The sequence below is a fragment of the Lepisma saccharinum genome, chromosome 18 (genome assembly GCF_977018435.1).
Source record: "Lepisma saccharinum chromosome 18, izLepSacc3.1, whole genome shotgun sequence".
NCBI classification, from domain to species: Eukaryota; Metazoa; Arthropoda; class Insecta; order Zygentoma; family Lepismatidae; genus Lepisma; species Lepisma saccharinum.
This window is the reverse complement of record NC_139246.1, coordinates 14,906,293-14,929,880: the sequence shown is the minus strand read 5'-3', so window position 1 is coordinate 14,929,880 and position 23,588 is coordinate 14,906,293. Positions and strand designations below refer to the sequence as shown.

Below are 23,588 nucleotides of genomic sequence, written 5' to 3'. Positions count from 1 at the left end.
CATATTTGGGCATTTCTGCATGATAGAGCATATTTTGATGGATTTTCGGTCATATTCAGCATATTTTCGCTTTGTTCACTATTTTTTTGTTTTACTGCAGCAAAGTATTTTTTTTTATTTTCATTTGAAAACTTCCAGAAAGTATTCATTGTGCATTGCAACTCAGGACCCATAAAGTGAACTAAAAATAGTACGTATGTCAAAATATCTCAGTATTTAGATATTGATGTTTGAAACAGTCCAGTTATAAGGGCATATTTTTCAAATTCTAGTGCATATTTTGTGCTATTTTAGGTCATATAAATCCTAGCCCTATAAGTTTATAATAATTAATATAGTCATTACTTTTTAATAATAATGATAATAATAATATTCAATTTGATATCAACGGCCTGACAACCCTTTCAAAAATTTCTGGCGACCCTCATGTCTTCACTCTAACAAGAGACAAAGTGATGCACAGTTGCATGCATAAATATAACTAGTTAAATTGTTCATGGCACTTTTCAACATTTCATGATGCCGCGAGGAGCAAGTCTCTATGTAGAATAGTTTCACAATTATAATTTGAAATCAGGGAGGTTTCATGTGGACACCCTGTATTTCGAATTTGCAGAATTATGCAATCAGATTACTCCCTTGTATTGCGATTGCGTATATCACCTTACGATAACCTGTTTACGGTGTAAATTATCGAAAACGACAACTTTCACCATAACGAGCACTAAATCGTGTGATAACCTTATGGTTTTCAAATAAACACTGGCATCTTAGATACTTTTGTTTTGCTAAACTCCTGTTTATTTGAAAGTGGAATCAAGATACATTGTCTTCTGAGGATACCTGGTTGTGGGACGTCATAAAAGTGTGTAGATATGGTGAAGGAACGTTTGTTTAACCTGTCTCAAACTTCACTGATAAACATAGCATTCTGGGAATGTTTATCACTCAATCATGCTACGACAGTAAACTTTATGTTTCGAAACGCGAAAATTTTTGAAGCCGCCGAACATTACATGTTTTTTGGGCTACTATTGGTGGAATGTAGGTACATTAACAACTATATATTTTTAAAAAGTTATGAAGACAGTAACATGCAGTGTGATATTTGAATTGAGATGAGAAGGAATTTTTGCTTTGGTACATATGGCAATATAACATACATGTAGCCTTCTACAACTATCTGATCTGATTTGTTTCATGTGGCATTATAAATCTATCCCTGCTGAACTATCTGATCTGATATGATTCATGTGGCAGTATGCATATATTCTTCCTGAACTATCTGATTTGACTCATGTGGCAGTATACCTCTATCCTTGCTGAACTATCTGATCTGATTTGTTTCATGTGGCAGTATACATCTATCCTTGCTGAACTATCTGATCTGATTTGCTTCATGTGACAGTATACGTCTATCCTTGCTGAACTATATAGTAAATATGCATACCATATACCGATTCATACATGAATGATTGAATTTGTTTTTTAGTCCATGAGATGGATAAAGGAACACTCACAAAGAACACGCATGCCCAGGCCGGGATTTGAACCGGGGATTCTTTGCGTTTGTGTGTGACCAAATTAAGAACCTCCCACTCGCATTAGTTTTCAACGATTTCACACACCCTCGGCACGCCTGGGCAGAAAACAGAAAGTAGGTCAACCTTATCAGACGCAAGTTTCTTTTCTTTATGGCTTGGGTTCGTGTATGCTATCAATAGGTTACAAATTGCAAAAGAGAAAGGGTGTTGATTTCAGTATGGAAGCAGCTGTATAAATTTAAGACATCTTGACTAACACGTTTGTACGTTAGCAACATAGTTCCAAGCAGCCATGTACAGTGAGTATGCTACCGTTCTTTTCAAATGAAAATTTAAAGTTTTCTAAAATTATAAACGTTTTTGTGGCTCGCAGTAAATTTTAGATTTTTAGTTGCCAGCGTATATATTACCTCGTTGTGGCTGATTGATTGAGTAATTTTTCATTTTATTTGACTTCTGCCATTTTTTCACTCATCGCGAATGTGATGATATGATGAAATTGATGAAGGAATACTCACAAAGAACAGCCTTGCCCAGTTCGGGATTCGAACCCAAGACCCCTGGCGTCGTAGCGCGCTGCGTTAACCACTCCACAACGAAGGCCGGCCCGTTGTCGTCTCGAAATTTTGCAGCCGGTCCCCGTGGAGGAGTTGTCAGCACATCGCGCTACGACGCCAGGGGTCCCGGGTTCGAATCCTGGCCTGGATGTTTGCGAGTGTCCATTAATCAATTTCATTATGTCATCACTCATCCCCATCTTCGCAAACTAGCCAAAAGTGGCACAAAAAGTGAAGTAAAGTAAAGCAAATCAATCAACTAATCGGAATATTGCATATGCATACTTGCTTAAGTACACTTTTAAACAACACGTATAAATAACTTCAGAACGAGGGACTCGAGTCGCTGTGCCAAGCACTGCGCCGCGGAGGTCGGGGAGAGAGAAAGAGAGAGAAAGAGAGAAAGAAAGAGAGAAAGGGAGAGAGAGAGAAAGAGAGAGAGAGAGAGAGAGAGAGAGAGAGAGAGAGAGAGAGGAGGGGGACCAAGGGCAGATAAACAGAAATAAGACAAGTTTGATTTGATTTAGTGTACTTTACTTCGCTTTTCTTCCACTTTTGTCTAATCGCAAAGATGAGGATGAGTGATGGATGATATGATGAATTTGATGAAGAAACTCATAAAGAACACCCATCGCCACAGGGCCGTTCCTAGGTGGGTGCGGGACCTGTGCATAGCTACAATGTACGCGGGCCCTATAACCAAATATTTTTCAGATGTCTAAAAAGAGAGAGATTTTTCGTTCTTTTCTCTAAAGTACAGGGGGGCTACATAATTAATACATAAACATTATTCGAATTAATAAATAATTACTTCATATATTCCGTATTATTACATGAGAAATAAGCAGAACTAGTTGAATATAAAACCAAGAATTATGGAATTCAATAAAAGATTGATACCCCACAGTGATATTAACTAACTAACTAACTCTCTAGCCTTCTTAAACCCGAAGGTTCATGGCTGCAGCAACACAGGCCTTCCATCTTTCCCTATCTTGAGCAAGTTCTATATACTCTTTTCCATCCCTACCGATTTCCTTTAGGTCCATCTCAACGTTGTCCCTCCATCTTCGTCTTGGCCTTCCTACAGGTCTCTTACCATCAGGTTTCCCAACAAGAATCCTGTGAACTCCTCTTTCCTCTCCCAATCGTGCCACATGGCCTGCCCACCTAAGTCTTCTTGATTTAATGATTCTAATAATATCTGGACATGAATACAAATTATGTAGTTCTAAATTATGTAACCTTCTCCACTCACCTGTCTCCTCATCCCTTTTAGGTCCAAATATTTTCCTAAGGATATTATTTTCAAATACTCTCAATTTATGTTCCTCTTTCAATGTAAGGGACCAAGTTTCACACCCATATAATACTACAGGCAAAATTACGGTTTTGTATATTTAACTTTTAGCTTCTTAGATATTAAACGAGAAGACAAAAGTTTATGAAGAGAGAAGTAACATGCATTTCCTGAATTAAGCCTACTTTTTATTTCCTCTTTAATATAATTTTCATTTGTTAATATTACTCCTAAGTATTTGAATTCGGAAACTGGTTCAAACGAGTTGTTATCAATAATTAGATTTTGATTATTACCTAACACTTGGTTTCGGCCTGTAAGCATATATTTAGTTTTCTCTTTGTTAACTTCCAAACCTATCTCTTTAGCAGTTTTGAAAAATATGTTAGCATTATTCTTAATTGTATTCACATCATCCCCCAGTAAGTCTACATCATCTGCATATGCTAACAACTGAGTCACACCATTTAATTTTAGCCCTTCTTTAGTTTCTTTTACCTTCCTAACAGCATATTCTAAGGCAAAATTAAAGAGCAATGGAGATAATGCATCTCCTTGTTTTAACCCATCATGAATTTTAAATTTGTCACACATATTAATACCCACACGAATTTTACTTTCTTTTTCACTGGTGCATATTTTTATCATACTAACAAGCTTCTTAGGTATTCCAAACTCTACTAATCGTATCAATCCCTAAGATTGTATGTTTATTTTATTAAGTCTCTCTGAACGCTTCATGTTGACCAGGGCATTCACTTGTTTTTCTCAGCTGACTCAAGCCTCTTAGGCATGTTTACAATGCATTGTGCTGTGCCATGCAAACCTCCTGAGCATTCAGGAAACAGGTAACACTTCTGGGTTTGGTGTCAGCGGTTTGCATGGTAGCAATTATTATAAACACGATTCGGCGATTCGGCATCGAGGAAGAGCTCGATGGCCAGGGAATATAGAGGTGAGACAAGCTGGGAAGAGACTGGACTTTGGGAATTGAGTTGGTAGAGAGAGGAGGTCAGCAAGACAGGAGGTCGATAGTGGAAGCACGCTTTGGTCAACACTTAGAGAGAAGCTTACAGAGGACTTCGCTATTTTCGATTCAGCTCAGAGACTTCAGTTAGACAGGTAATTATCCTACACCCAGCCATGATACAGGTTCAACGGTTCACAAAATCCAACGAGTTGCCATTGTCTTTTCAGTAGTTTAATTCCTTTGTGTTATTTGTACCTTTCGCATGCCAAGCAATAACTCGTCATGTCAATGACGAGTGGTCTCATCAAGAGGATGAATGATGAGTAGTTTACATCACCCCATCAGCTAACTGGTTAACCTGCTAGATACTTTTAAGATCCCACGAACTTTAAGGTTCGTCACGTGGTGGATTTGCTAGGGCTTCTCATGCATTTTTTCGGAAATGCGATGAGAAAAGAGTTTGTTAACCAGTTTAGGATTTAAACCCACCCCAATAGCTCGTTACGTGGTGGAGATTTGCGGGTCTTTTCATTTTTTTTTAGAAATGAAAAGAAATTTTTAACCAGTTTAAATTCAATCCCACCCCAAAATTTTGCTCATTTGTTTAGTTTTTCATTATGTCCTTGCCAGAATTAATTTTGAAAATACATAGGGCTTAAAGTTTTTTGCATTAATGGGGGGAGAAGAATTTATATATGCCATGATAGATGTTTAGTCTAACATGAGGATGAATTCGATTAAATTTATCGACTTCAAGTTTGGGTCGATAATCAGCGAAATGTAAGAATGCGGAGGAACTGCGCCCTAGCTCCGTCGCGGTTACCCGCGTCGGGCTGGCAATTTGGTATCAGGAGCGTCCGGCATTCCGCGTGGCGGAAGGTTCCATGTCGGATTTTAGGGAGGCCCATTTCATCAAAAATGTGGCCGGCCCAGGGACGTCCGTGGACGATTCCCTATCAATCTGCTCCTGGTAGCTCTGTGGTTCACTCACGAACCCGGTACCATGGCTACAAATTCCACCTGAGAAAATTTTTACCATCCAGAATTTTAAATAAGGAAGAAGGGAAAGGCATTTAGATTTGATGATTTCTTGCATTGACAGTGATTTTAGAATTTTTTTTTACATAATCTTGAATACGAAAATTATTACAACTTTGGTTATGAGGATGCGGTAAGCTACAGTGAACAGTAAACGATTTTACCCTTAACATTTTAATTAATTAACAACGTGGATTAAAAGTGGATTTTAAAGTTATTTATGAATGAGGAAAATAAATTAGTGCCACCGAGTCAGAGTCATTCGGCACTATGGTGCATTTTAACGAATTATGGCACAGAGTAAGCTTGTTTGAGTCAATATATTGTTATTATTATTATTATTAATTGATTTTTTTTTTAAAAAAAAGTTTAATTTAAATTTGGTTTAAAACTGACCGTAACTTGAAAAGGATTTAGAATGCTTGAACTATGACTGCTAAGACTTTTGCAACGAGAATATTACATTTTATACATATATAGTTTTGGGAACGAATAAGGCCCCGAGGACCACTCATTTATATTCTTAATGACTGAAGTCTCCTAGCACCTCATGAAGGGAGCTTAGATTAAGGAGATAGTCAAGTTTATACGAGATAGTCACTTGCCTTACGTTACCTTAACTTACGCATACATTGCCTGAAAATTTTAATTCATGTTAATATGTAAAGAAACGAAACGCTAATTATATTCCTCGACACGCTGTACAATGTTCGTACCGTGATTTAGAGTATAAACCGCCCGATTAATTAAAAGTTCTAGTTGAGAAGTAATAGATGTATAATTAGGCTGCAGTGACGAGAGATGTCCGTTCACAGGTAAGCAGTAGTGACGAGAATGAGTCCGTACACACATATACATATACTTATATGCTTTAAGCAAAGTTAGGCACAGCCAACTTATTTTGAATAACTAGAAGAGAATTAGGAGAGCATCACAGGGCGTGGACGTTTCTCACATATTAACGAGATTTTTTTTTTTTAGTATATATTTATATTTTTTTTTTCCTGTCCGAAACATTGTTTCGTTTGACAGTTGAATATTTATCCTTAGCACGTTGTAGCTTCGAACGTTAAAAATTTTAAAATGTAGTTTGTTTTAAATTTTAAATATAAATATTGCAAGTTTGCTCCAAGTTACGGCATTTATTAAAGTGAAACAGGTTTAATATATTAAATCCACTCGCGTGATATAATAATAATTTATAATAAAATAGCACTAATAATATTAAAGGTTAAATAAAAGCAGACTTATTATTTCATAATGTGCTTTAGGCACAAAAGTTTTTTTTGCAGTATGTAATAATACTAGCTCAGCGAATACATCACTAGAATTTTATAGTTACTCTTCAGAAGAAGGTATATGATTATATTAGCAAAGTTTATTTTAAGCGCCAGTTATGAGAATATTTATATTATATGAATATGTAGACGTCGACGTCAAGATTTTATTGCGCTCCACTAACAAGTATTTTCCTTCGGATATTGGATTGCAACCGATAATCCTGGAAATCCATTCTGCCATCGCAGAATGATTATGATTAAACCACAACGGTTTTAGTTTAAAGCTTTGCCACAATAATATGCTAAGCATATTTTAGAATGAGTAGAGAGAATTAAAGATTCTTCAAGTTTTAGTGATGTTAGTATTTTAATGCATTTAAAGATCGCATAAATAATAATTATTATTTTATTTCAGGTAGTCAGGAGTAAATCAGTCTCAATTTTTTTTCCTTACCTTGTACCTCAGTACGGTTCGATTGATTTTAAGTATTTAAACATAAAGTTAACACCTGAAATTAAATAAGATAAGTTTGCAGTAAAATTTAAAATAAGATAAGTTAAACAGTGCTAATAAATTTAGAGAATAAATAAATTACGCAGATAAATTGAGCCTAGAGTTAGAAATAATTAAAAGTTGAGTTAAACTATCTACTAATTAAACTAGGCAGACTTAAAGTACGTGTTAGTTTTGAAGAACTGTTTGTTTTTGATTGCCTAAGCAACATGAAAATCATTGCGATTTTAGTTATTTTAAACGGATTACTTCCACACGTAAAAGCTTCTAATTTTATTTATCTGTTGAACAAGTCCTTTGACTATCCTTACAATATAATTACAATTTTATTATTAATAACATTTATTATTAGTATTTTTTTTAATTTTCATAATCTGTTATTTTCAATGTCAACGCAAGAAATCTATTATTTATGACCATGAGTGTACCAACGAATTACAGTTAAGCAAACTTAATAATGATTCACCGCCCATTGACCAGATTTACGACGATGTTGCACCGATTGTTGAAGTGGTACCATTGAAAACGAGTCACCCGCCAATTCCCCCACCCTTGCCTCAGTCCATTATTATTCAACCCAGGGTACAACAAGAAGTTCAAGATGTATCCAGAAATAGTTTAGTCACTAAAGACGACAGTATAGATTTGCCAAAGAATATTTTATCCATCAAAGATAGAGTTCAGAAATTTGCCGTAAGCAAGGGTCCTAATTTTGTTCAAAACAGTCGCAAAATGGAAAGTGAATTGCCTATTTCACCCTGTGTTCAGCCAGCTGTAAAAATTAAAGAGTTATTTGCGAATCAGTCACCAGTAAAAGTCGAGAAAGTTTCAAGTGTTACTTTAAAAGCAGAAAGTAAGCCAAATTCTCAGGTTTCCGAACCTGTTGTATCATTTACAGACCATATTTTTTACGACTTCACGTTCGCTTAGAATTTTATATTAGTTACGTTTTAAATTTTAAGTATAATTCATTTTTTACGTTTGATTGTACCTTATGCAAGGTTTATTAGTCATTTAGTTTGCTAACAGCTTCCCAATTGCTGTTATTTTACGAGCGCGGAAGTGTTCAAGTAAACACGCTGTCGCAAGCGCAACAAAGTTTTTTCTTTTTCTATCCCATTTATTACGTCATTTCAAAAGTCCTTGACTTTATTTCGAACTCCCGCAGCGCTTCCTAAACCTTGTTCGTAGTAAGTTAAAGTTTTGTAAACTTTAACGCGTCATGCTGGTGGTCAGCGAATCAGAGCTTGCATTTTTTTCCTCTGTTCCTTTGCCCGCTGCCTGGAGCAGCGACTTTTTCCCCTCCACCTCTCCGACCGCTCCCCGAACGTACCCGAAGATGTCGACCGAACACGACAAGCGAGCCTACGATTTTCCTCGCTGTAGAGAAATTAGTTCAGTCCTTCCGAGCGACAACGAAATTGCAACGATAAGCAGAAATACATCGCAGCTGAATTTGCAAATTCCTTTCTCCGCACTGAAGCTCTCTTCCGAGTACTTTGAACACGCTAGAAGCTCAGAAAACACTTACCATAGGCTTTACATATTTTCTCGAACCAGTGGCGGTCGTCCATTAAAATTTTATGGGAACAGTTTAGCTAAGCATATAGCCATTAGAATTTGATTTTCACGATAGAAGTTCATGTAAACAATGTTAGGGATATTTTTTTTTGTTACATAGATAAATTTTGCCATAAAACGTCGCATTTATGCACTTCAGACTAATCACGACCTATAATTTTACAAAGGAACAACAAGACGAATTTTTTTTGCGTTTTCTCGCAAAATTTTCCCGTTTTTCATAAGAGATATTTATAGTAAGTAAGTTTTTTGGGAAATCGACGTACATTTGGTTTAAATCTGGATAAAGTCAAACGAAATTTTGATAAAATCAGGGAAATTTCTACAAAAGGGCAATTTTAGCACTTTATGCACTTAGAGTAATCAAGATTATTAGCAACATGCCAGGCTAAGCCTCGGTGATTGGCACAGGCATGTGCAGCAAAAGTCGCCACGGCATCGTTAGCCTTTCCAAATTTAAACAGTGTGGTTTACCACAAATGTTATAATTTGGGAATTTATTATTATTATTAATATTTATTATTAGGAAATTTAGCTTATTTACCCAATTTGCACCTTATTCGACAATGCAGCAATAAATTCATTACTTCTTACTGATTAACTTCATGTTAATGTTAGTACAGTAGGTAATATTAGTAATTTGTATTTATATTGTAATATATAGCATAACTATTCTCGATCTATTTTGTTTGGACATACCTAAGGAATTGACACACCATTCTTATATGAGTCAAGTATACCTTTCCGCGGCGGGTCTGTTTACACGACCAAGTGATTTGAGGTATACGGCGGACTCAAGAAGTTTTGAGTGGATACATTTCTTTTGTTTAAAGGAAATTTGAAATTGAGAAAGTTTTTCATTAATTTTATTGTGTTTCAAATTTGAATATCACCTTTTTTAATTCCCTAATGCTATATTTTGTTACCACCTGGAGTTTCAACGAAACTCAGAAGTAGCATCTACTGAAATTTTGTCTTACATTGCAATTTATGAACCACGGCAAATTGCACCGGCCTATCATTTATTAAGAGGCCATTAGAGGCTTGTCAAAGCAACCTTTTAGATACTAATAGCTTGCTTTGCGCAACACAAATTTTGTATACTTATTTTAAGGGTTCACAACATAATTTATTTTATAATTTTCAACAGACTTTAGAACATGCTTGCAACACTTACTTTTGTTTATTAATTCTACATCTTGTAATTTTGAAGTGAAATCTATTACTGACAATAAATTATTCCAGTTTATTAGGACACGTAATGGTATTTTAATATCAGGCTCAGGTCAATTTATTGTTATTCAGAATTTGAATAATAATTTGAACACGCACAGATCAGTTCAGCTTACCGAAGGGGAATCTTTATTTTTTAATTATCAGGATTTTTCGCAAATTATTGTGGATCAACAAATTTTACACACAAGAATTTTAGCTTTCGAACAAGTCAAAATGCAGGAAATTGAGTTACTACCTAATATTCCCAAGAATTTATCTGATTTCACTATTCCCCAATGGATTCCACTTGAACTTGCTTTAAAACAACTTAATCAATCAATTAGTAAGAACATTTCATTTCAGGAATTAGTCCTAAACCCATTGCCCATGTCTATATTAGTTTTTGTTATTTGGAATGTGTTATTAACCGCAACCCTAGGATATTATTTGTTTAAACATTATCAGCTTTCTAAACAGATTCATTTAGAGCAGCGCAGTAATAATTAATAGGTTAAGGCAACACATTAATCATGGACATTAATATTTTAATTACAGTTGGATATTTTATTTAAATTTTCCTTATTTATTTTCAAAGAGTTATGGCAATTATTTTATTTATTTATTTAATTTATTTTATTTTGATGAGACAATTTAATTTGATTTTAAAGAAAAGGCAGTGGAAATTAGTTGGTATTGGGTACTTGCATGAACTTGAATTATACATTTCCTATCCTTCATTATTTCCTTTCTTTGTCATAATTTTCCCTTTATTCAACCTAACCTGTCTATACGGAAGGCCATGGACAAGCAATGCCTACACCATCCATGGGCATTTTTCATGACGGACATCCGCAGGCAGTCTACTATTACCAGGCAGAAAGACTTATTACTATTTTACGAGGGAGACATGCAGACATTTTTAAGTACTACTTCAAGGAGAGAATCGTCACCACCAATTTGAGGGAGACATGCAGACATTTCTAATTATTACTACACGGAGACTACCTTTTACAGGAAGGATGTAGTCAACCATACATTTCCCAGTATAGCGGACTATACATTATCAACAACACCTAGTGATGAAGCTAGACAGAATTTCCCTCCACACTGTTTGCAGTTCGAACAACAATTTTTCCCCATCTCCCAAGTTCTACGGGTAATTTACCACATTTTTTTACATTGCCCCAATGCAGTCAAGACGACAAGCAATCCAGAAAGAAGAAGAAGCATAGAAAACGTACTTTCTACAAACTGCAGTTCTGGTCACAAACAATAATTACAGAATTGTGCTACAGTGTTTCTACACATACACATGTGAGCTCCTATCATGTGTATTTATTTGGTTATTTAACATGCATTATGGGAAACAATACTTTTCCATAGCCCTTATACACATTTTCAGTTTTATGCCATGCATGAGAACCAGTTTTATATGCATTCAAGTTTATATTATACTACAAGGAAGCGACAAGCGCCAGTGGTGTTAATTGACCAGTGCATCAATTAGTGCATATTTTTGTTTTAAGAAGAAGCTTTTACAATGGATATCCAATTGCACATGCAAGCTATAACAGGCATAGCTACAGTATTTTCAAACATTGCAGACAGTATGCTTTAGTTTTATGCAAATGTTTTTTTCCAAACAGTTAATTGTGTTTCACCAATATGGTACATAGTTAAAATACAATTGCACGTTGGACATTTTCTGATATTTTCAATCAGAGTAGACAGTTGGTAAAATACTGCAAGATTATTTTTTTGTTGTGTGTGTGCAGTCATACAAAGGTATTCACCAAGCCATATATATGTATACAAGTGTACAGATTAACGTAGAAAAGAAAATTGAACGCTATAGTTATGTTTTACCAGCGACAGTTATCAGTGTAACCAATTATACGCATTGAATATTGTATTATGATATATTGGAATGTGCTTCATAACCGTGCAAGTTCATATATATTCAACGATGTTAGTAGTGCACTGGCTACGTAGTTAGCTCAACCTATTACACAGGCTCTAACACAAGACGAAACATTGAGATATATATATATTGTGTCAATAATTTACATGCTTATTTTGGACGAATGTGACTATTCACATTTTATAGACTTACGTGTGTACCCTTGTCAAGGTTTGTAGTGTATTTTGGACTCCACTCTTAAGAAACAGTGGGAGCTATGTTTTGTTTTTGCAAAGACGCTCCAGCCGTTGGCCTCGCGGGTGACACAGAGTAAACACCGCTTGGCGAGGCATCACAGACTCTTGACTAGGAGCAGGTGGATGAGCGATTCTACATAAAAACATTACGTACGCACAAATGTCGTACATTAAGAGTTTTATCGCTTAACGACACGAACCTTTGCGATTTCTAGTCTTATAATAGTATATATTATTGTTTTTTACATCGTATGAACATACGAATTTGTTAGTATTAAGGGCATTATTCATTATAAAGTTTAGGGAATAAAAATTTTCTTTCCTTCAGGATGCTGTAAATAAGAGAAAGTTATGTTATGGTGGATTTATTTTGTATATTTGGGTTTTTTAAGAAAATATATGGAATTGGCGAACCTGAGTCATGTCAAGCTTTGCGATTTGACTTTTAAATTTTCAAAGGAGAAAATTTTTCCTAGGAGGCGCGAACGTATCAATCCCTAAGATTGTATGTTTATTTTATTAAGTCTCTCTGAACGCTTCATGTTGACCAGGGCATTCACTTGTTTTTCTCAGCTGTCTCAAGCCTCTTAGGCATGTTTACAATGCATTGTGTTGTGCCATGCAAACCTCCTGAGCATTCAGGAAACAGGTAACACTTCTGGGTTTGGTGTCAGCGGTTTGCATGGTAGCAATTATTATAAACACGATTCGGCGATTCGGCATCGAGGAAGAGCTCGATGGCCAGGGAATATAGAGGTGAGACAAGCTGGGAAGAGACTGGACTTTGGGAATTGAGTTGGTAGAGAGAGGAGGTCAGCAAGACAGGAGGTCGATAGTGGAAGCACGCTTTGGTCAACACTTAGAGAGAAGCTTACAGAGGACTTCGCTATTTTCGATTCAGCTCAGAGACTTCAGTTAGACAGGTAATTATCCTACACCCAGCCATGATACAGGTTCAACGGTTCACAAAATCCAACGAGTTGCCATTGTCTTTTCAGTAGTTTAATTCCTTTGTGTTATTTGTACCTTTCGCATGCCAAGCAATAACTCGTCATGTCAATGACGAGTGGTCTCATCAAGAGGATGAATGATGAGTAGTTTACATCACCCCATCAGCTAACTGGTTAACCTGCTAGATACTTTTAAGATCCCACGAACTTTAAGGTTCGTTACGTAATATATTATATAATTTATCTCTTTTGACCGAATCATATGCTTTTTTGAAATCAATGAATAGCTGATGAACATTTTGATTATATTCCCACTTTTTTCAAGTGTCTGTCTGATGTGAAAAATTTGATCTGTAGTTGATCTGTTACGTTTAAATCCACATTGATAATTCCCTATAATTTCATTAGCATATGGGGTTAGTCTTGTTAAAATAATGTTAGATAATATTTTATATGTTGTTGAGAGTAGAGAAATTCCACGGTAATTATTGCAGTTCATTTTATCACCTTTTTTAAACACAGGAACAATTATGGATTCTTTCCACTGTTGAGGGATTTCTTCTTTATTCCATACTAAACAAATTAATTTATGAATTTGACATATTAATGAATTTCCACCAACATATAATTAACTCAGCTGGTATTAAATCAATGCCAGGTGCTTTGTTATTCTTTAGTCTTTTAATAGCATCTTTAACTTCAGTCAAGTTAGGTTCTGGAACTAAAGGTTCTGCTGTGTGTACTTCATTTATTTCCGATTTATCTCCTACATGGACATTTAAAAGGTCATTAAAGTAGTTCTTCCATCTATTTAAAATATCTCTTGGGTCAGCTAGAAAATCACCGTCTTTATCTTTTATCAAGTTTACTTTAGGTTCCCACCCCTTTCAAAACTCATTTACACCTATATAAATCACTGATATTTTTATTTTTGCTGTTTGTTTCAATTTCGTTAATTTTACTTTTCAAGTAATCTCTTTTTTTACTTCTAAACGTGCGGTTAACTTCTCGCTTTATTCTATTATAATTGTTCAGATTTGTATCATCAGAGTTATTTAACCACCAAAGTCTAGCCTGATTTCTTATTTCTATTAGATTATGACATTCATTATCAAACCATGGCTTACTTTTTCTCGGTTTATGGTATCCTATACTTTCTTTAGCTGCTAATTCTATTGCATTACGTATGTGCTCCCAATTCTTATTTACGACTGTTTCATTTATATTTTCGTCATCATTTAAATCCTGCAAAACATCAAATCTATTTGACAGTTTAATTTGGTAATCTTTCTTAATTCTTTCATCAGTAAACTTTCCTGTATCAAATTTTATAACTTTTAGATTTTGTTGCTTATGATTTATCACTGAGAGTCTTTCTCTTAATTTAGCAATTACTAAATAATGGTCACTGGCACAGTCAGCACCTCTATGCGTACGAAGGTCATTTATACTAGTATGCCTTCTCTTATCAATGAGAATATGATCTATCTGATTATGAGTTTTACCATCTGGAGAAGACCAGGTATATTTATGGATATCTTTATGTTTAAAAGTGGTACTTTTCATAATTAATAAATAATTATTTATTATTAAAATTAATAGAATTATTAAAATTATTTCATAAATAATAATAGTGAGATGATTCATCACATTTAATTACAAAATTGGGTGTGTTCAACATAAAATTACAATGTACTCTTTTCAATTCAAACTTCAAGTGGAAATGAGAAAAAATCGAATTAACAAAAACATCACGTAAGTAAAGATAGTTTCAAAGTTAATAAACTTTCGCTTGAATTACCGATTAAAAAGGAAAATGTTAATCAGATACAATTACATTCTATTTCATAATTCTCTTTCTTTTAACTTTAAGTTGAATATTGACGCCGTAGTGAATTTATATTGTTTCACATGAAATAATATTGCACTTCATTACTTCATTCTATAATTCTAAATTAGAGTGGGCGTCAAATATCCTGCATATGGCTTTGAACGGCTGAACAGCGCTAGCGAATCACAGACGTGCGGCGTTGCCTAGTTCCGTGCTCTCCGTGACAAGGCGTTTCGCTCACACACACTCTCTCTTTTCCGTGTGAGACATGGCACCGCTGCACTGCGCTGCTATTGGCTATCGCCATATGCAGGAGATTTGACGCGCACTCTAGCTATTTTTGATTGAAAATTTTGAACTGGATTTTACGTATTTCTTAATTTAGAATATGATTACAGTAATTTTGGATATTTTAAAGTATGTGAAAATAATCCATGAAGCCAGGAAATGTAAGATTTTTGGTCCCATCATAGTCCCATGAACTCGTAATAAACTTCTGTCGCGGGAACCCATGAAGCGCGAAGACTCTGGCGAATGCCCGAGTTAATCCTCCCTAAGGCCGACACGCCATCTCCAGGCTGGGATTCGAACCCGGAACCCCTGGCGTCATAGCGTTCTGTGCTAACCACTCTGTCAAGGACATCGGAAGAAGAAAAAGTAATTCAATTATAAGAAAGAAATTAACATTTGATCAACTATTTCTATATATTCCACTGGGGAGGAAGCTGCCCCCTTTGACGTTTCTTGATGCCCGCGCGGTTGTGTGCCTCTGTGGCCTCGACGTAAGAACGTGGACGTACATTATACGCAGTAGTTTTTCGGGCGGGGGTACAGTACCCCTCGCACCCCCCTCAATTAAGCTGACAGACGCCAAGATGCTGCCGTTCGAAGAAACTCAGTTTTGGTAGACAAACGAAAAAAAAATATTTTGTCCACTTTACCACCATATTTAAAAGAATGACAACTACAGTAAACGTAATATGGGGACATAAGTACAATCTATGTAATAAGACCCAGATTTTATGTAACTGCACATATTCACAACTACACTATTTGACTTTCATACAGCAACATCAGTGGGCCAGATATCACACCTAAGTTTGTTAAATATTAATTATATAAAATCAGGTTTTGAAAAAACCGGTTTTCTTAACATAAAAACCAACTCACCTGGGGCCACTCAATGAACTAAGGCAATAAAATTAATGTCAAATAGATGAATAATTGAATATTTATAGAATAACAAAAATGATATTACATGCAGTAACTTACTATTTAATATTTTATGCTTACTGAGTAGTACTGTACATAAATCGTCTTTTTAATGTCATTCAAAGCCATATGATCCCAATATAATCCTTCCCTTCTAAAAAGTTCAAAGGAAATCAATAATCATCGATTATGCAACAAATTCTAATATTTGCATTAGGCTACTTAATTTTAGTAGTTCGTAAGTATTTTCGGAGTGGGTTCCGTACCCCTGGACCCCCATAAATACGTCCTTCCTGTCCTTCAAAGCCATATGATCCCAATATAATCCTTGTCTTCCAATAAGTTCAGAGGAAAGTATACAACAAATGCTAAACGAGTATATTTTCATTTAATTTTCGTACTTAATAAGTTTTTCTGGTGGGGGAGGGGTCTGGACCCCCTAAATACGTCCTTCATGTCTTTCAAACCCCTATAATCCCAATATAATCCTTGTCTTCCAATAAGTTCAGAGGAAATTATACAACAAAAGCTAAAATAATATATTTTTCATTATTTAATTTTAGTACTTCATAAATTTTTCGGGGGAGGAGTCTGGACCTTGGTATGTAATGAATGGATTATCATTCCTTCCTTATATGTTGTAATACAACATATAGACATATTTATGTACCAGAAACGTAAATAAAACATCTGTAAGTCTTCATATACTTATTTCATTACAATTACTAATCATTGGCTTGCTTGTGTAACTTCTTTGCCATAGAATTCCTAGCGGGGTGTAAGGGGTGAACTTTCCACGTTGACACCCAATTGTCAACCTCACTTCCACGTAGTACACCGCTTTTTGCAGACAAACGAGGCTCTGGCGACTGTCCTTATGGCCAGTATAATTCTGTGTGTTGTCCTGTTTTTGTCCTTATGTGCGCTGAGTGCTTCTTTACAGCCTCAGCTTTCAACCAAGCTAAGGATATTTTTTGTTTTCAGACACGCTCTTACTTTTGTTCTGATAAGGGGCTGACGCCGCATAGTGTGACGGGTGTAAAATAGCCTAAGTGCTGACGCACACTAAATATTAAATTCAAATTCACAGAATTCCTAGCAGAAAGTAAATGTAAAAATAACTTAGTTACTTTTTAATATGAGTAAGTGTAACATTGATTGATTGATTGAGTTGGCGTTTTAAGTCCACTTTATGCACAGTAAGGCTAATCGGGACTTGACCCACAGTTTAAAGTGGAATCCGAACCACTATTCTCCACCGATAATCTAATCCGGGATCCCTTGATTACAAGGCGACAACGCTACCACTGCGCCATCGGGGGTAACAGTAACTGAAATTCAATTTTTTTTAAAGACGTAACTTTCCGAACATTGCTAATCACCAATAATATTCTTTTTTTGCATCAACAGAAAAATCCATTCGTATGCTGATAGTCCTGGTGGGGCCTATGTTTGTGATTTGTACAGAGGCTGGTAAGTAGTCTACAAATTCTACAATAATGTGATCATCTGCATAATCAATGTGTGAAGTAAATGAATATTTGTATTTGTTTGTCAAACCAACCTTAAGAAACAAATTAAAAAAGCCAGGAAACTATATCAAAAATCCATCATCGCACAATACAGAACTGCCAAGTTCCAGATTTACCGTGCCAAAAACAGGCAATACGAAACCGAGCTACTAAATTATAAGACACAACAAAGGAATATCTTCATCGAAAAACGTCTGGAAATAAATAAAAGGGGCACCCCATATAAAATGGCTACCGGGAAAATAAAAAAAATCGCAAACCATTTCCACCTTAATTAATGACGATAACAACACGAAACCATCAACTTCCTAATGAAGAATCTCATACCACACGACAAACCTGAAAACGACAGCGATGAAAATAAGGATACAAGAAAAATCTATCACCAGCCATATCCAGAATCACCGATATTACCTTTCACTACCGAGGAAGTAGAAAACGAAATAAGCAGCATGAAAAGGAAGAAGTCCCCGCGACCAGACGGAATTCCTGTGGAAATAATACAAGAAATCACACCAGTACTTACGCCTTACATTACTCAACTATTTAATGAGTGCCTTATCCAGAAGATATTGCCAGAAACCTGGAAGGAAGCAAACAACTTAATAATCAGCAAGAAACATCCAAATAAAGATGAAACCAGGGTCAATTCATACAGACCAATATGCCTTCTCAACATTTTTGGAAAACTCTTCGAGAAACTTATCCTAAAAAGACTCAAAGAATTTCGCCTGCTCAAGCCCATATCAGGGATACAATTTGGGTTCACAAAAGGTAAATGCACTGACGATGCATTACGCTTGCTATCGTCTACAACACAAAACACTGCAAACAAGTACATGGTGGGAATTATGGTGGACATCGCCGGGGCATTTGACAACTTGTGGTGGCCCAGCCTCTTTCAAACACTCAAAAACATGAACTGCCCAGGTACACTCTTTCTACTTCTGAAAAGTTATTTCTCTAACAGAAAAGTTAGCATCAAATATCCGGATCTACAAATGAGTAAGATCACGTCAAAAGGTTGTCCTCAGGGTTCCATTCTGGGACCTGAGCTTTGGAATATTAACTTGGAGCCTGCGCTTATGAAACTCCAAGACCATCCAGACATAGACCAGATCATAGCTTATGCGGATGACATTGTCATGCTCACTTCCGGTAACTCAAGAAGGGAAATCGAAGATAAAGCATCTACTGCAATCAATATGCTATCCGATTGGTGTGATCATGCTAAACTCAAAATAGCTTCGGAAAAGACGCAGTATATTATCCTTAAGGGGAAATTACAAAGAAACCCTCAAATGAAACTCGGAGGGAAAAAACAACACTACAGCCAGTTTCATCATAAAACTACAAACACTTTACACGTGACGTTTTCACCCTATATTTGGGTCTTCTTCAGATGAAGAACTAATCTATAAGAAATACTTTAGTTCTCCGTCTGAAGAAGACCCTGACATAGGGTGGAAACATCACGTGTAAAGCTTTTAATATGGAAACCATGCCTCATACCGTTGGCATTTTTTTTTGTTTCTTCAGGCGGGGGGATTTATAAAATTTGGGCCCCTAGTCTATCCGTTTTGAACCCTGCCGACATTATCATTATTATTATTAATAGTTTTATTTACATTTAACATTTCATCTAATTGCATCCTCTGTATTGAGATTTCGAACAATATCTTTCATTGTTGTTATAACGATCTTAAACACGCATTCTTATAATGTATTTAACAATTCAAAGGAGGTATTATTAATCGAGTGTTGAAATTGTGCGGCGAGTGTGGAAGAGGAGAGAAGAATGGCACAACACTTGTAACCTTTAAAATATACAAACATCTCATTAAAAATTATTCATTAATTATGAAACAATACACTTAGATTTAACATAACCTAAAACTGTTTCCGCAGACACTTGCACTATGTATTTCGCCAGACAACACTAATACCAAAAACACAACAAAGAAAAAGGAACCGACACTACATTACAGTAACCACACAGGACGCGAACTGAGAAACAAATATACTTTCTTTACTTTCAATTGTTGATATTCAACATGTTTACATTCGTTTCTTATAAGAATAATTGTTCATATTCATAGAGTCAAGTGTAAAAAGTGAAAGAGATCATGTAAAATACAGTATAGGATCCACAATTTAGGAATCAACGCAGTTGGTGTAACACATCATCTAATCCGGTGTTCACAGACTTAAATACCAGTACTTAGCCAAAATGTTATTCTAGTTTTCTTACGAATTTCTGGTCGATAGTTGTATATACTGTAAGTGTACTAAAGTTCACAAAAATTGTGTACAATGCATATTTCCCGTTCTTTTTCAATAGCATTGAGTTCATGGGAGCCAGACTATTATGAAGAGGATGATTCAAGGGCACAGCCGTCCCTTTGCGCAAATAAACCCTCAGGGTCGAGGAATACAGAAGTTGCCAGTCCCGCTGAACTTTTAATAGGCAAGTATTGATATTTTTTTTACTTTGACTTTGATCTATACCTACATGTAGTTTTTCGACAGATGAGCGTAACTTGTATTGTAGAGCAAACATATTTTGTATTAATAAATGTTAAAAAGACGAACATGACCTGTTCGTTGGCAGGTTACATGCTAACTCTTCTCCGATGGCGCAGTTGTAACGTCATCACCTTGTAATCAAGGTGGCCAGGTTCGATACCCGCTGAAGACACATAGTGGTTCGGATCTTATTTTAAACTGTAGGTCCAGTCCTAACTAGCCATCTGTGCATAAGGTGTACTTAAAACAGACTCTAAAATTCAAACTCAAAGGTTACATGTTGCTGTTGTTTTTAATATCGAAGTATAAATGATAAACATACAGATTGTGTATGGAATGTAGCCAGGGGAGGGCTCGGGGACTGAAACCCTCTTCGAAAACCTACTAGTATATAATTTAAATAATGTATAGTGGTAATTAATTTTTCTTCCTTAGCAGGATTAAACATCTTGCATAATAAGTTGTAATAAAATGAGAAATTCCTCTTTAGGGTTTTTAACATCCTATTTTTTCGCCTTTAGATGGCGGCTGCTGATAAGGCATGAGCCCCCGAAATAAAATTCTGGATAAGGGCCTGTGTATAATGAAATGGAAAGGATTTTAGGGTGTAAAATTATGGACGGGAAAGGGGAAAAATGTTCTGAAAATGTTTCAAAAAGGTACAAAAAGAACGTGCTGATAAAATGTCTTTATTCAATGCTCTCTTTTTCTGAGCCTTCTGTGTATAATGTGCGCGGACCGCAGAGAGAACTGTCGTTCTGACGAATTGATTTTGTTGGTAATGAGATGAAATGAACGAAGGGATAATGAAACACACATATGAGCTACACAACATAAAATTTCCACAGAGAATTATACGGACTGTGAGATATTCATGATTTTGTTTTTTCTTGTCGCTGTTTTACCTGTGTGGAATCGTCTGTCAGTGCTCCACCTACGGGATCTGTTTGTTGCCTCTAAAAAGCTTCGCGTGCGGTTTGCATACGAGTCTTCACAATAATGTTTTTGTACTGAATGCAGATTTACTCCTCTCCCTTGTAACTTCATCTTCAATTGAAAAAGTGAGAATAACAGTTCAATTTATTTTCAACAATTTCCCCCCAAAATCACGCTATATTTGAAGTAATACAAGAAGGTCCTAGAGGAAATTGTCCCTCTCCCCCTTAAAATCCGCCAGGTTTAGCGATTTGTCGCTAAAGTTTGCAACTATGTAGCACAGATCTTTTGGAGTCCCCCTAGACATGCCTCGTATATGCTGCACTCTGGTGCCGAATGTAAGAAGTATTACCGCTTGCATCAGTGTTCGCACAGCGAAGTGAACATCTTCGGGGTATAGTGGCCAACAGCCCCTTAGCTGTCAGCTCTATGCAACACGCACAGCAATTGTGTTCAACGCCCTCCGTGGAACACCGTGGGAGTCAGTGTTACCAACTATCTAAGAAAGTTATCAGACGTGAAAGAAGTCGTGTCAGAGTAAATTGTGTGTATATTTTCGTACATCAAACATACTATTTTTTCAAATAAATATATAAACGTATGTGTGTGTGTTGCATTTAATACGTACGTGATTTAAGACATATACATGAGTGTTCACGTGCTCATGCGAACATTATCAGGCGACGCGCCTAGTTTCTTCCAGTGTAGAGTTGAAATTTTGTTGAAATTCCTCCACAGTACTCTTTCCGTGTGTGCCAAATTGTAAGTTAATTGAATTACAGTTACTAATTTCAAAAAGTTATTAGTAACAGTTACTGTTTCTCGAATAAAGTGGGGTGTAAGAGGTGCTTTTTTCGAGGACACCCAAATGTCAACTTCACCTTCGACTACATTTTGCAGACTAGAGAGGCAATGACGTCTGGACCCACGTTGTATGCTGTCTTTATGTGTCTGTAATGGTCCCTTCATTTATTTCATCTTATCACCACTCATCTTCATCTTCGCGATTATCAAAAATTGGCAGAAAACCGAACTGAAAGAAAGTAATCAATGAATCGAAGAAAAAAGTAACTTTGCTTCTAACTGGGTACTTCCTATCACTGACTATAAGCTACTGCAGTCTATTTATAGCCTACGGCACATAACTGATTTAGACGAAATCCGCTGCTCTTCATATGGTACCATTGCTGTGCTTTACTTTATGAAATACCCTCGTACAAAAAGGCTAAAGTTTTCATTCTTTGTTTTACAGAAAGACCAGGCCTGTGCCCAACACCGAATGGAGCTGGTCCATGCATGGAATGTTGCACAAAGGACAGTGACTGTGCCTTCGAACAGAAATGCTGCAGCAATGGATGCGGCCATCTGTGCCAGTACGCCATATTTGTGGACAAGACAGAGGACGAACATTCACGAAGCTAATAAGAATGAGGACAAATATTGTTGTACAGTCAACAGCATAAGCAGTGTTGTTTGAACATTGGGAAACGTTAGGATTATCGCCTTAATTTTCGATACTTAAGAGCAAAATTTCATATTATTAAATCAAATTAATGTTATTTTACGTATTTGCATGCATGGTCAAACTTTGGTTTCCTACCACAAGCTGCATCTTTTCTCCCTCCTCGCAGTGTTGCCAGCAGTGTAGCATTGATTTCCGTTTGGATCTCTCAGTCAGGGTGTGGACAAAATTTTATTGGTAAATAAAGCCCCTATCACACGGAACTGGATTTCTAGTAGGAATGCCCTAGTTGGCGCTGAACTAACTTTCTAGGTAGCAATCATGGCCGCCTGGCTGACTGCTTGACTGGTTTGGAGGAATAGGACATGTTCTAATTGCTACTTGCTTTCCTCGACTGGATTCTGTGGAACAGCCAATCGGAGCAAAGTTTCGCCATGTGAAGATAATCTGTGAGTGTGCAAAGGAGCGCTTTTGTCTGTGGTTTCCGAGTGTTACTCCAGCAATGTATAACGTATACAGCATGAAAGGCGCGTTGAGTTACACCATCTATGCTGAGTGCACGGTGTTTACATTTGAAACAACTAAAATATTCTTCCATACGTGTACAGTGGATGTAGTAAAGTATGTATTTAAGCAGCGCCATTGTTTTGTACCTAATAATATTTTATATGAAACGTTATTCCTCTCGGTTGAATAGTTATCGGCTTTTAAAAATGTGAAGTGATACATTGTTTACATCTCACGCGGCCGCCATTACAACTTCCCTCGTATGGGAACAAAAGTCTATCGACAAGTACGCTGATAAGTATCGTGTGAGGCGAGAACTAGCAAATGGGTGGCCAGTCCAGCGCCAACTAGAGCATACCTACTGGATATCCAGTTCCGTGTGATGCGGTTTTAAATGGTAACATTACTTTGCACTGGAAAATACAGGTGTTTCACCCACTCTCGGCCCCTGATTTTCGCTTATAAAATCAAATTAT

The 23,588-nt window shown here is 36.2% G+C and overlaps 1 protein-coding gene across 1 annotated transcript; it reads left to right on the top strand.

Moving 5' to 3' along the window:
* Window positions 1-1,743: 1,743 nt before the first annotated feature.
* On the top strand, window positions 1,744-22,660 carry LOC146001870 (uncharacterized). The gene is made up of 4 exons (XM_083139580.1): window positions 1,744-1,843; window positions 17,560-17,622; window positions 20,023-20,148; window positions 22,396-22,660. The coding sequence occupies exons 1-4, from the start codon at window positions 1,837-1,839 to the stop codon at window positions 22,563-22,565; spliced, it is 366 nt and encodes a 121-aa protein (XP_082995706.1). The 5' UTR covers window positions 1,744-1,836; the 3' UTR covers window positions 22,566-22,660.
* Window positions 22,661-23,588: the final 928 nt, after the last annotated feature.